Source organism: Leptinotarsa decemlineata, unplaced genomic scaffold (assembly GCF_025532065.1).
Source record: "Leptinotarsa decemlineata unplaced genomic scaffold, Ldec_3_MD MMD2_tig00000882_RagTag_RagTag, whole genome shotgun sequence".
Classification (NCBI taxonomy): domain Eukaryota; kingdom Metazoa; phylum Arthropoda; class Insecta; order Coleoptera; family Chrysomelidae; genus Leptinotarsa; species Leptinotarsa decemlineata.
The window spans coordinates 17,044,282-17,059,052 of record NW_027412556.1 but is presented as its reverse complement, the minus strand read 5'-3'; the positions used below and the strand labels follow the sequence as shown (position 1 = coordinate 17,059,052).

General features: G+C 35.5%; 1 protein-coding gene across 1 annotated transcript in view; it reads right to left on the bottom strand.

The window, feature by feature from the left end:
- Nucleotides 1-14,771, bottom strand: part of LOC111512514 (uncharacterized) — a 70,844-nt gene that overhangs the window by 44,796 nt on the left and 11,277 nt on the right. The window contains exons 4-9 of the mRNA XM_074175155.1: nucleotides 11,112-11,502; nucleotides 4,107-4,450; nucleotides 3,883-4,059; nucleotides 3,738-3,828; nucleotides 3,542-3,681; nucleotides 2,312-2,428 (exon numbers count right to left, since the gene is read on the bottom strand). Of these exons, the coding sequence (XP_074031256.1) occupies nucleotides 2,312-2,428; nucleotides 3,542-3,681; nucleotides 3,738-3,828; nucleotides 3,883-4,059; nucleotides 4,107-4,450; nucleotides 11,112-11,502 (1,260 nt within the window). The remainder of the gene's footprint in view (nucleotides 1-2,311; nucleotides 2,429-3,541; nucleotides 3,682-3,737; nucleotides 3,829-3,882; nucleotides 4,060-4,106; nucleotides 4,451-11,111; nucleotides 11,503-14,771) is intronic.

The window sequence follows — 14,771 nt, the reverse complement described above, 5'->3', positions numbered from 1 at the left end:
GCGGTTAAGACCAAAAATCGGTCTTGAACTGCAGTTGTAGCGCGTCCTCGCCCTGGATGTTGTTCGGCTGGACTGCCAGTTTCACGGAAACGCCGCCACAATCGACTGATAACACTTTGGGAGACCCCCAAACGAAGAGCTACATCATTTTATCGCATGTCACCTTGAAGAAGCCCTACAGCTTTATTCATCTCAGCCAATGGTAAGTGATGGCGTTCCATGTTAAAGCACAATATTTCCAGTTTAATTGCTGAGCAAGAACTGCATAGAATGTACAAACTCGACACTTTCAGATTATTCATTTTAGCCGAAAACCTACAGTTTGTAAAAAACTTGATAAAAGATTAGTTACCGTTTTTGCAGGCCTTGCTCAACCCATAGAAATCTACAGGGTGGTCGAGTGTACCAATTTAATCGAAATTAAACGATCTCATGTATTTTTATGATATTTAGTATGTTATAAAAATATCCCTAGACTTTTCCGATGTGTGTATATATGACTACAAAAAGACCGTTTATCGGTAAAATCACATGCTTGCTTCTTGTCTAGGACCGTCCTGAATTCGACTCTGGTGCGCCACAGGTTTTTACGTACCATAACATAATGATATCATCACAGATGTACAGATATTGTTGCTTTTTAGATATGAAGATGTCTTCATTTCGATGACAAGCTTATGTAGGTGTATATCATACACCCGTGAGCTTCAGCTTGACAAGTACGTGACAGCTACGTGGAAAATAGAGAAAACAAAATTTACTTATCAAAAGTATGAGAACCGTATTAGGAATCATACGTTAAAAAGTAAGACCTCGTTAGTCCTTTGAGGGTTGTCGTTCGTAAGGGTGCGACAGCTGGTTAACGGAAATAGATCAGGTTTCAGGATAATTTGAGATGAATGGTAGAGATGACTTAATGTAAATTGAAATAAGATTGGTTTCAATTCGGATAGTGATCTTCAGGGACAAGACGAAATAAACGTAATTGAATATTGAAAAAAGATAACGATACTATGCAAAAAAATGTGGTACAAGTGCTATGAATACTCTAATACTTAGTGAACATCAGAAAGCGCTAAAGAAGCGTCAAAAAGCACAAAAAAACAACCATGAAACTTCAGTAAATATCTAAGAAACGTTAAAAACATCTAGGAAGCATCAAAAACCATCGATAAAATGTTAAAAAGCATCTAGGAGATACCACAAACTATCTAAGAAACTTAGTCAAGTGTAACACTTTGTTGTAAGAATTCCATTTGGCAATTGGACAATGCAAATGATTTAACTAAAACCATATCCATCGATATGATGAACTTTCAGATGTAAATCTGACAATATACCCATTGGGAATGACATCATTGAGAACAAAAGTAGAACATATCGATAGAAAACTAAAATTTGAAGACCATATTTGAGGTTTGTGTAATAAAGTGTCGTCTGGTTGTTATGCAGTCAGAGTAGTCGCAAATAAACTCGGTTTAACAGCAGCTAAGGTGGAATCTCACCTGAGATATGGAATTCCATTTTGGGGCGTATGTAGTAGTTATCTACTACAAAATATTTCAATTTTGCAAAAACGAGCCATAAAATATATGTGCAAATCAAAAAGTACAGACTCTTGTAGATTACTCTTTACCATTCATGGAATTCTAACAGTCATTTTTCTCTTTATAATAGAAAAAGTGTGTTTAATTTAGAAATATTTGAACAAATTTCAATCCTCACCAACCCATTATGTGACAAGGCAATCCAACAACATTACGTTGCCAATACCAACGACATCAGGCATAAAGGATTCCATTATCTATAATGGTTGTAAAATGAACAACCACTTGCCAAAGAATGTAACAGAAATAAAGTCTTTACAATGCTTCAGGAAGGCTGTGAAAGGTGTTTTAAGTGATAGACCATACTATAATATACAAGAATTTTATAATAATAATTTAAAAAAAGTATCTTATTTGTTTATTATTTACCAGCATCATGAACGACTTATATGTTTTTATATATACAAACAAAAAAAATACACATTTATTTCCCAGTATCCTGTATGACTTATATGTTTTCATAAATACAAACTGATTTTATGTATTAAGTGAAAATTGATCAATTTAAATGAACTTTTTTTTACATAAAAACTGACACTTCACTAGACAGTTTACAAAACGGCAACACGTGTTTCGCTATACAATGGCTTTATCAAATGATTTCATGTACTTGCGTATGAATGCATTTTTCAAAAATTCCATATCGTAAATTGTTTACCCAACTCTCCTTTCGTTTACTATTTAGGCAATTAATTTTGACTTACCTGGTACCAACTGTCATCTTCACATATTTCATAAGGACAGGAATACAAATGGATAATGCAAGCGACAAGGTAACAAAATAAGAGACCATACACGAGAATTTTTAAAATCCATCCAATCTGGAAAATAAAAATATATACTCGGGGCAGATATTATAAAAGGTTATTTCATTAAGCGCTTCCTATATTTAAATTTAAATGAAACAAAGTGTGCGAGACATATCATCGAATTTTTTTGATCTTTTGAAAGACCTATTGGTCTTAATTTACGTACGGTTGAGAAAGGAAATTGGTCAAATTTGATGTTGCTTGTAATAGTTTTTTTCCCTCTGAACCAAACTTGAGATGTAAATTCTTATATACATTGAAACATACTATCTGTGTTTCGATATTCAAATTCATCCGAATCTTATTCATTTTTCTTATTGTTCCTTGAGATATGGGCGGTAAATTAGGAAATTTCTCATGGAATAGGCGAGCTACTTTCTGTTGTGTTCCGTTACTCTAACCATTTGTCAGACTTGAAGTTAACGAACTTTAAACTTAAATTAAAATACTGACAATTAATGTTTTAACATACAAAACAAGTTGACAAGGTGTTTTAAACTAACGTTGCCACGGAAATTATTAATTTTTTTTTAAAGGATACCATCTATAAAGAACATGAAATAATTTTGAATATATTGCAATAAGTTTTGAGTGTATTTTATCGAATTTCGGTAACCACATGGTTTTGATTCATTTTATCTTAATTGTTGCAATAAACTTGAAAGCGATAACATTTTTGAATGAAGAATGAAGAGAGCTTTCAAACGATATATCACAAGCCTATACTTCCCATTTGAAAAATTGGGGTTTGTACCTGTCATTCGACGGGGGTTGAAGGTAGGGGTAGCATTTTTCCGTTGAAGTATGTCAAATTATAATTTAAATTGTTTCGGGATTTTGTTAAAATATGTATCATAACCGAAATAATGAATGTATCCCATTTGGCTTTTACACACTGTATAGCAAGATCCATCGATTTGCCGAACTCTCATAATTTAAAATATTTTGGTCCAACTTCCACACAATCTCATTCCAACTCCCTTAGCGAAGCCGCGTTCTCTAGCTAGTAATCGATTTAATTCGACACAGGTGAGAGCAAAGGATGGGAAACAGAATAATTTAATCAAGAGTCATCCAAAAACTAGTATAAAGGAACTTTCTTCCTATACAGTTACTAATACTCACGCAATATCTACCACGAATTTCACATTCAAAATCCTGGATTATTTCGTTGATTCTATGCAATCTCAAAACACGATTCAATTTAAATATGTAGTACATTCTACTTCTCACTACAGGATGTTCAAAAAAATTGCTCCAGAGCTCTGTAATTTTTGGAGTGGAAATTAATTGTTAATAATTTGTTAACAGTGTATCATACCCATGGGAAATACAGAGAAAATATCCAAATTGTATCGCCAGTTATCGAGCCGTTGGTCGATTGTTTTTTTCAAACTGATGATGATGTTTTCCTAAAAAATAGGTTATTAGAATAGCAATATTGAACATTTTGATAATTACCCTACATGAAAAACTCTGCAAGTTGTAGTTTGGATAACAATATCTATGATACACAATACATCCATAAGTATTCCATAAACTTGGAAGTGATGAATATCGGTTCGCTTGAAAACTACGCTGAATGAATATAAAAGGCAAAAGATAGCTTGGGATATAGCGTATATCAAGCTCCAAGATTTCAACTGAAAATAAAAATGTGAGCTGCATTCAGTGAGCCAGTTTTTCTCACCAATGGCAATCTGTTTGGGATTATTCCAAAGGAGGTCGTCTTATCGATCTTGTAAAGACTAGGATATTCAGCTACTCCTGAAGTTCCAACTTCTTTCTCTACACTTTTTTGCAATTTCACTTTCAATCTTTTCAAATTCGGCGGAGAAAATATCTTAACTGCCGTTTTATTTTTGAAAGCATCTGCCATGCGTTTTTCTATTTCAAGCTTCAAATTCTTCAGTATTTCGGGAAAATACATCATATTATTCAGAAAATCTTTCTTTTCTAAAATCTTCAATTCAGTGTATGAGACAGCTCTCACAGTTGCTTTCGAAGGTGTATTGAGAAATAATGCCGATTCTCCTATAATATTCAGATCATAAGTCAAGAGGCATTTTACGGTTTTCAATAGAGAAGTCGTTTGTATACAGGGTGTTTGAACCGAATGTATTTTATTCAAGGAATCGTCTACATGAACGCAATCATTTTAATACAACTATTTTTATATATCTCTCTAATTTTAATTACCACCAAAAAGAATTAGGTCATATTACTACTGATTAAAGTGGAATAGTTCAACTGTATTATATACAAATATTCAAACTCAAGTTCCAATCGTTTTTCATAGGCGTTTGGTATCATCAGTGGTTGATTTCAAACTGACTGAAAATTCTAGAATAGTTGTTTTTCTGAGTACAGCTGATGGCTTAAAAGTGATTATCAGACGGAACACACTGTTGGACATTCCAGAAAGACAAACGGTTTACTTGCCGTCAGTATTACATCAATCGTTGCTGATGTTAAACGCTAAACGATAACGCCTATAGTAACATGAGTATATATCAAATATGAATACAATTTTCTAGGACTTAAATACTACCTAAGTGAGCAATAGGCATCAGTTTCCAGAGTTGAGTACCAGAGATGAGCTGAAAAGTTCGTAGATTAACACACAGATGGCGCTACTAGCATTGAATAATATAATAATAATAATAATAATGATAATAATAATAATAATAATCCGCTTTTCAAATCGGAAGGACGAAATCCCGGCCTTGCGTTTCGGAAGATTGAACGGCGTGTACATAAGATGGAGGCTAAGATCCCGTCGGTGAGACAACACGCGTCTCGTATCCAATGTGTGATGGACTACAGGGCGGCCAATAGGCCTTTCACGCCCGCAGTGCGGCGAATAGATGCCAATCTACGACGTATCCATCACACGTTAAGCCAAGGCGTGCTGCTGACCACCAAACAGCACTGCCTTGATATGATACGAATGCTAGTGGCTGCTAAGAAGTCACTAGTGAGACGAGCGAGAAGTATCGCGGAAAACCTTAGGTTCCGCGAGAAACCTTCTCGTTTTCGCTTATTCCAGGAGCCTTCACGTGTTGTGGATACCGACACCGTCGACCAAGTCAACTTGGGTGTCACACCAATAGATGGTTCCACTTATGTCTCGCTTGCGTTTACGCATTTATTTTTATTGAGTACTTTTCTTGGTTTTTCACATTTTGTCTTCATCGAGGACCACCTGCTCGGTACTGATGATGCCCAATAGGCTGAAACAGCTGTTTACCGATGGCTCTTAAATTGAAATCAATATGCGAATGATCAGAATGGTACTTATTTATTTTTCTTTTGATTTTCATGGAATTATTTTCCAGCAGCTTTTTTGCATAAAGATGTTATTGAGTGTGTATGATTTGAATCAAGAGGGAAAATTTGTGGACAGAACAGTCAAAAAATGAAGGCAAACTGCGGACACGTGTTTCTGGCTATTGGCCTCATCAGCGCGGTGCAGCCAATTGCAAAGATGGACAACAATTGGTTACCAAAAATGAAAAACTTCACATATGCACGGTGTCACCAACAGAACCTAACCGCACATATGTGGTTTCAATTAGAAGACCTAGCATTCCCAGGCATCATCTAACATTACCACGTAGGCAGCTATAGCTACCTGCGTGACTTCCGGGTCCAGGATATGAATACAGAGATAAAGATGTTATTGAGTGTGAGTGTATCTCTGTATTTATATCCTGGACCCGGAAGTCACACAGGTAGCTATAGCTGCTTACCTACAAATGTGCGGTTAGCTCCTGTTGGTGACACCGTGCATATGTGGAGTTTTTCATTTTTGGTAAACAGTTGTTGTCCATCTTTGCAATTGGCTGCGCCGCGCTGATGAGGCCAGTAGCCAGAAACATGTGTCCGCGGTTTGCCTTCATTTTTTGAGTGATCTGCGTTCACAAATTTTCCCTTTTGATAATGGTTAATGGTTTAACAAACCGAAACCGGTCGTAACAAATAAAAAAGTGAGTAGAAATCAGACAAAAGTTATTTTCTTTTACATTTTGCAAAATTGTTTTCAACGAAACGAGCTGATGTGTCATCTCCTGAATCTACAAATCCGCGAAAGCAGGAACCTCTACCCGGAGATGCTTTAATATGTACTTTTGAAGTGCAGATTCTGGTGCATCAACTCTTATGATGAACAGTCAAGTAAACTCCGACAGATATCAGCCAAAATCTAACCAAGTTGGTAACAAATACATAATTCATGCATTTGGCAGCGGTACGATGAATCCCGTGGGGGTAAAAGAGGTGCGTTTACATATATTTTCGGAGACTGAAATTTTGTATGTAGGTTCGTTTTATGTTGTAGATATGCAATAAGAAAGGATTTTTAAATATTCTAACTAAGACGCCCCCTGGGGATAAAGGAAGCGCAATTACATATGAAAATGATCCTTTAATCACTGTTTTTTAAGTACAACATACAAACACTACAGGAAAATCCTTAAGTAAGTAGTGATTCACATTGGATCTGAATCGCTGGAGATTAAATCCATTTGGAAAAACGTTTTCGGGAAGTTTATTCCACATGAACGCAGTTCTCCAAATGGAAGAGTTCTTGAACAGTGAAGTTCGAGATGTACTAAGTTGAATCTCAAAACGATGAGCAGCCACAGTTCGTCGCTTATTTCTGATATGTACCGATCTTGGTGGAATCAAATGTGCCAAGTCACTTGAACAATTCCCGTGAAAGTATCTGTAGAAGAGAGACAAATCTCCAACCTTTCTTCGATATTCCAGACTATCAAAGTTGCAAGTGATGTTCGCGGTTCCAATCAGACGGATGGCTCTTGTCTGGATGGAATCCAGCAGCTTCAGGGTATGATTAAGGGCGGATCTCCATACATGAAAATGATACTCCAAAGAAGGTCTGATCTGAGTTTTATAAAGCATCAAAAGTTGCTGAGGTGTATACAGTTTTCTGGTTCGGAACAGTGTTCCAAGCTTTTGAGAAGCGGCTATTGCAATTCCAGCGACATGATTGTGCTAAGATATTATTGGTGTCCATTTAAACCCCCAAGAAACTTATTGAAGCTGAAAGTGGAATTGTCTGTTCTGGCATTATTATATCCGGTTCGGAGACATTAATTTTTTTTGGTGAAAACCGATGCCTGGGCTTTTGTGGCATTGAATTGAACCTTGGTTATTTTCGCTTTCGCCCCAATTCGTAATTACTTCTAGATCCTCATTAAGATATGCAACGTCTTGCTATCGGTGAAGATGTGTATCCATCGCAGATGTCCTGGAATCCAAATGGAATGACGAAACAAGTGTGCTGTCATCAGCAAATCAATATATTGAATTCTTGTTTTTTTCCAATAAGTCGTTGATATACAAAAGAAAGAGGGTTGGAGACAATGTAGATCCCTGGGGAACACCAGCGTTGATGGTAAAAGTATTCGGCCACTTGCAGGGAACGTTCTTTCAGGAAGTTAAAGAGCCATACACAAAAATGATCCTATAAGCCATAGCTTCGAAATTTGGCCAGCAAACTCTCATGCCACAAACGGTCGAAGGCCTTAGAAATATCAAACGCTACAGCTCTTAACTCTCCATGTTTCTCGATTGCGTTATTCCAAATATGAGTTAGATATGACAGAAGGTCGCCTGTTGAATTTTGTTCCGAAAGCCATATTGATGATCGCTCAAGATGTTGAAGCCCTTCAAATATTCAAGGATATGGTGGTTTATGGCTTTCTTCATGATTTTTGATCTCATTGATAGCAACATTTTAAACTTTTTTGGTATTTTTCATTTTGTGATATCTTTAATCAATTTTATTTGTGTTTGAGTATTTTGACATTATTTGTATCCTATATACAGTACGATGCAAATGTATGGAATAAATTCGATATTCACAAAAGGAGCGTCTTTCGGAAGAAATCCAAAAACAGGTCAACTTAAATTTTTGACGGCCCATCTCATGATATTCATATGAAAGACGTTTCGTCACTAGTGTTGGCGTGATAACGTAATCGACAATTTTTTTAAATGCAAACAGGGGTCATGTGGCACCCCATTCAAAAGGTCTACCAGTCGTTTATTCAACGGTATAATGGTTTCAATATGTATTAATACAGGGTCAACCGAAATTATGTATTCAGAAGACTGGAATTACGAATAATAGTAATTCGTTGAACCAAATAATGCTATGCACCGCCACTGAGAATAAAGTATCGTAGTGTCTTCTATTGTTTTTGTTGATTAGAAAAAAGAAATGGTGATAAAAGTCCTACACTCTACTTGATATTAGTCAATGTCATTGAAGTGAAGTATCGTTGAAGTGGTTAACATTATTTCTAGAAAAATATTTAAATCACTTATAATCTGGCAATGAAAGTAACAGAAACCCAAAGAAGGACTCAGATAAAGTAAGGACTCAGGCAGTAGTTCGTGATTTATTCAATGCGAAATACCCCAACCGAGAACCCGTTTCTCAATCAACAATAAGTAAAATTGAAAAAAAGTTTCGGGCCATGTTAAAGAAAAGTGGCATCCGTATAAAGTTCAGCTGGTCCAAGAACTGTTAGAAGATGACTTTGACAGAAGAGTCGAATTTTGCGAAATCATGATGGAGCGCTCGCACAGAGATCGGAGTTTCATACAAAATATAATATTTTCAGATGAAGCTACTTTTATGCTCAACGGTCACGTAAACCGTCAGACTTATCGATACTGGGCAAGAGAAAATCCACATTGGATGGAGGAGCATAGCACACAATATCCACAAAAAGTGAATGTTTGGGCCGGAATTTTGAACAACCAGATAATAGGACCATACTTTTTTGAGGAAAGCGTAACTGGTGCTCGGTATCTACACTTTCTTCAAGATTATCTGATGCCACAACTGAATCAGCTATTTCCAAATAGAAATGATTTGTGGTTCCAGCAGGATGGGGCGCCCCCACACTACGCCGTTGATGTACGAACCTACCTGGATACTGTTTTCCGAGGAAAGTGGATAGGAAGAAGAGGGCCGATCGAATGGCCACCAAGGTCTCCGGATTTGACCCCGTTAGACTTTTTTTATGGGGATACTTGAAGAGTAAAGTTTACCAAAATCGGTCAAATGATTTAGAAGAGTTGAAGGAACGCATCAGAGCGGAGATTGCACAAATACCCCCGAAGTTCTCGGAAACGTTAGAAATGAATTCAGTGCCCGGCTTTCACATTGCATCATAGCTGAAGGTCATCAATTTGAACATTTATTATAATTTTATTGTACTTCAATAAATAACATGTTTTGGTTCATCTTGTATAAATGAATATTGGCATGGTTATACCGTTGAATAGATGATTAGTAGACCTTTTGAATGAGGTGCCACATGACCCCTGTTTGCATTTAAAAAAATTGTCGATTACGTCATCACGCCAACACCGGGGACGAAACGTCTTTCATATGAATATCATGAGATGGGCCGTCAAAAATTAAAGTTGACCTGTTTTTGGATTTCTGCCGAAAGACGTTCATTTTGTAAATATCGAATTTATTCCATACATTTGCATCGTACTGTATGTATGTGTGTATATATATATATATATATATATATATATATATATATATATATATATATATATATATATATATATATACCAATATGGAAGTTATTGAGTGTCTTGATATAGAAACAGAAGTTAATATCGGACATAGCACTCATGAAAGTGGCAAACCATAGACACGTGTTTCGGGCTTTTGGCCCATCATCAGTATGGTGCAGCCAAGTGTAAGGATGGGCAACACTTGGTTACCAAAAGATAGAAATACAAATGCACGGAGCCACCAACAGGAGCCAACCGCACATTTGTGGTTTCAGTTGATAGATCTCGTGTCTATGGTTTGCCACTTTCATGAGTGCTATGTCCGATATTAACTTCTGTTTCTATATATATATATATATATATATATATATATATATATATATATATATATATATATATATATATATATATAATAAGACCTAATGTTCTTTGGGCAATAAAGCATATTATTATTATCATTATTAAAGCGACTGGTCTATAGTTATTTGGAAGATTTTTCTTTGCCTTTCTTGTAAGACAGGTTGAAAAGTCTGCAAAATACTGATGCTGCTGTATTTTCGGAAGCTGAAATTTTGTATGTAGGTTCACTTTATGTAGATGTAGATGTTGTAAGAGAGGATTTTTTAATATTCCAACCGGGGTGCCAGCCGCGGAGCAAAAAGACGAGTTCATAAAATAATGTTACCTTTTTATCACTGTTTCTCCGTATCGGTATATTTTCGGTGGCTGGAAGTTTGTATGAAGTTTCTTTTAATATTGTAGATGTGCAATAAGAAAGGCTATTTGAATATTCCTACTGGGGCGCCAGCCCAGCCGCAAGGTATAAAGGAGCGTTCATAAAATAAAGTTACCTTTTCATCACTGTTTCTTCATGATTTTAAATTTCCGATGGGTGAATTTATATTTAGTATCAGCATTGCAACCGCGCGAAGCTGGGTCGGCCGCTAGTCGCTTATATGAATTAGTTTAAAACTACATAGACAAAGAGATCAATTGATATTTTCGTGTTTCAGAACAGAAATAAATTGAGTGAAAATGTTGAACTTCATTTGATTTATTTACTATTTCTAAGTCAAATTTGATTTTTCATAAATTTTCATGTAAAATACAATATTTTAGCACTCACCTATTATTGTCCCAGGAGTGAACGCAATCACTCTACTTTCTTCATCTTCGTCGTTCAGAACTTCCAAAATACCGCTTTCAACACAAATCATGCAAGTTTTCACAACGCACTGGGAATATATTATCTCATCGGGAAGAAGGTAAACGCTCTTCATGGCTAGGGAAATTTTCCTCAAAACAAATTCCGGCAAATCCTTCAACAGCATAGATCGATACAAAAGCCCACAGTTGATGTCATGTATTAAATCTGTTTTCAGAGATGGAGGCAGAGCGGCCAAAATTGAAGGATGGTTTGTTTTTTCATAGTGTTTATACATTGTTCGATAATAATTCACTGTCTTGGTTTTTATATCATCATCGATACCTTCAAAGTATCTCTTGACGTCTGCAATCTATTTCAATATCGGAACGAGTAAGAACAAATGAAAGCAGGATATCGGTAATAGAGTACTTCAATAACCAGCTAGTCACTAAGCAAGTCATGAGTAGATTAAAATTTTGCTCTTTGCTTTTTTTTTTTTATAGAAATCATTCAATTAAATTTTTCTATACAATAACTCTGTTGAGATTATACCATATTGACAAATACAATGTTTTTGTTTCATTTCAAATGACTATCAAACATAATTGTGAATGAAGAAAAGAGAATTGAAACTGTCTATGTTTTTACCACTTTTATATGTAACTAACGTTACTGCAGTTTCGTCCAATAAGGACATTTTATTTATTTATCTATTTATTTATTTATTGAGAAACAGGTCATGAGACCCAATTACAGGAGTACATAATACAAAATAAAAAGCTTATATTAGTCCTGAGGAACAAAAATTAAACATAAAACGTTATCTATATTAGCATTACATACCATGTAACATATCAGTTCTGTAGTGCATTATATATTGCTTTCCTAAACTGAGATAAGGGTGAGAAGAATATATCGATGTTTTGTAGACTATTGTAGCTTCTACACATAGATGTCAAAGGACAGTGAAAATGGTGTTGTGAGTTAGGTACGTCTATGTAAAAAGTTATATGTGATCTGGAAGTTATACGAGGAACGTTGAAATTCAATGATGAAAGTAAAGTAGAAGAGTCGATTTGAATATGTATGATTTTGTATATTAAGTTTAACTAGACAATACATAACATTAAAATTGAACAGTTCAAAAATAACCTCACAAAACGCTCAAAGGTGCGAACTCGTTTCCTCCTTTCCATAAAAGAGGATGTATGTATCTCCACTCACAAGCGATTTTGCTGAAATTGGTGACACTTGTGAATCATTGTATTTGTGCCACGTGCCATTATAAGGATGTCTGCAGAATGCTGTATAATGTCTGCTGTAGGTAGACCCACTATGATTCGAAAGTGCATATAGATTATAGCGACAAGGAGTCACATTATCTGCTGCATAATTGTTCATATTTAATCCATATAGAAAAAATTCGATGGCAACATTTAACTTGCCTCTAAATCTTTCTGTTAGAGAAAATCTTTTAAAATGAATAACTAAAATATGGGGAAACTTATGGATCAATAGAGACTTTGTGCATTTTCTTCTATCTTTGCAACTTGAACACGCCGGTTTTTCATGTCCATTCAAAGTTTCCTCTCTTCTGAAGAAATCCAAGCACTGTGATAAACTCAATTGGTAAGTTATTTCTGGTATGAGGAGTGACAAATCCCAGAAAGGATCGAAGGTTACAGATGAGTGTCCACAATGTGAGACTTCATCGTGGATTCTAATTGACCAACGAAATTATCTACAATCTTAGAGTTATATGTACTCAAATAAATCAGCCATGACTTTTGTTCTTTTTCGCTATCGCTCAATTTTTTCTTAATCTCCGTTAAGGTCGGCTTAGGTTTCTCAATAATTCTATTAACGTCATCGTGTAAACCTTTTAAAAGATAACGAAGGAACTCCTGGGCGTCTTGATGCGCATGACCCATGAATCGAGGGGTAAAACTCTGAATCTGACTTTTTAAGGAGACTGTTCACTGCTCTATCAGATGAATTTTCTAACAACAATTCCTTGATAACTTCTGCAAAAGCTTTGAAATAAAGCACCCTCCGAACTAGAAATATCAAAATATTAAAGCATTCTCCGAACTAGAAATATTAATATTGATATCTTTCATGTACTCATCTTTTTTCAAATATTTCAGTAGCCATTTCGTATTGGATAAACATTGGATTACATTGTTCATGAAACAGGTGTTGCCAATATTTTTCAACCCATTAAGTCCAAGGGCTTTGACTGAGGAACGTATCACTGACCTAATTGTGTTGTGGCTGTTGGTAATAATTCGTTCGCCACCGCTGTTTTCTTTCCAGTAATCACGGATGCAATGATTCTTCCCATCATTGGACCAACGGAATGAGGAATTTGAAGTTAAATTTCTTGAAACTGAATCAGATATATTCATAATTCCAGAACTTGTTTATTTTCCTCTGCATCTTCTGAGACAATTAGGAAGTGATCAATCTGCTTACTACATTTTGCGATGTTCATAGAAAATTTTGATTTGATTTGTGGGTTCAGGAATATTTCATCTAATTTTTGAGTAGACGGAAAAGTACCCAATATCGATATGGCATTACCCCTTTGGATGGCGATAATGATTCTTTGAATTATTACAAAATTGATTTTGTATATAAAAATCAAGTCGTTAATTTGGCGGCGTTTTTTAAGTGATGTGTAGTTGAACTCTTCCAAGAGTAAATCATAGCTATGCTCTCTTATGGGGTAAGTACCATGCTTTTTTAAAGTAAAGAAATTTCAGAAACTTTTATATATATATATATATATATATATATATATATATATATATATATATATATATATATATATATATTCTCCCTGACAAGGATTCCATATGGAGCTACCATATTCCAGTTTGCTTCCGACCAATGCATAATATATAGAGCTAATTGTCTCTAATGATGAGAATTTTTTGCTATTACGCATAACGAATCCTAGCATTTTCATTGCACGGGATGTTATTTCTTCGATATGTGACGAGAACGTTAGTTTTTCATCAAAGATAATACCCAGATCTCTCGGTTCGGTAATTCTTGCCAAACCTATACATTATACAAACTCATACATTAAACTACTAGTTGAACTACTACTCAGATGTAGTACTGCAGGCAGAAAACTTAAAAGTATTACAATTAAATTGAAGGAAACGAACATCCATAGCCAAGAATCTATTAAAAACCTGGGAATCCACATGGATCAGAATATGAAAATGGAAGCTCATGTTAGAAAAATAGCTGAAAAAGCGGGAAAAGCCATAAGCAACGTAAGCAGGATAATGCCCAACGTTGGGGGTCCTCGAGAAGGTAGCAGAAGAATTCTATGCTTAGTCGATCATGCTATAAGGCGCTACGATTTTTAAAAGAGCCATGGAAAAAAGGTATACAGGAATATATTACTTGGTGTTCAACGGAGAGCAGCCATAAAAATAGTGTGTACATATAAAACAACATCAACTAAAGATCTGCTGATGATTGCAAGAACCCTCCCAATAGATCTGCTGGCGGAAGAGAGAACAATGGTACAAAACAACGTATCAAAAGGGTTAGCAAGGTTACAAATCACGAAAAAATGGCAACAATCTTGGGAGATAGACGATGGAAAGGCCAACTGGACAA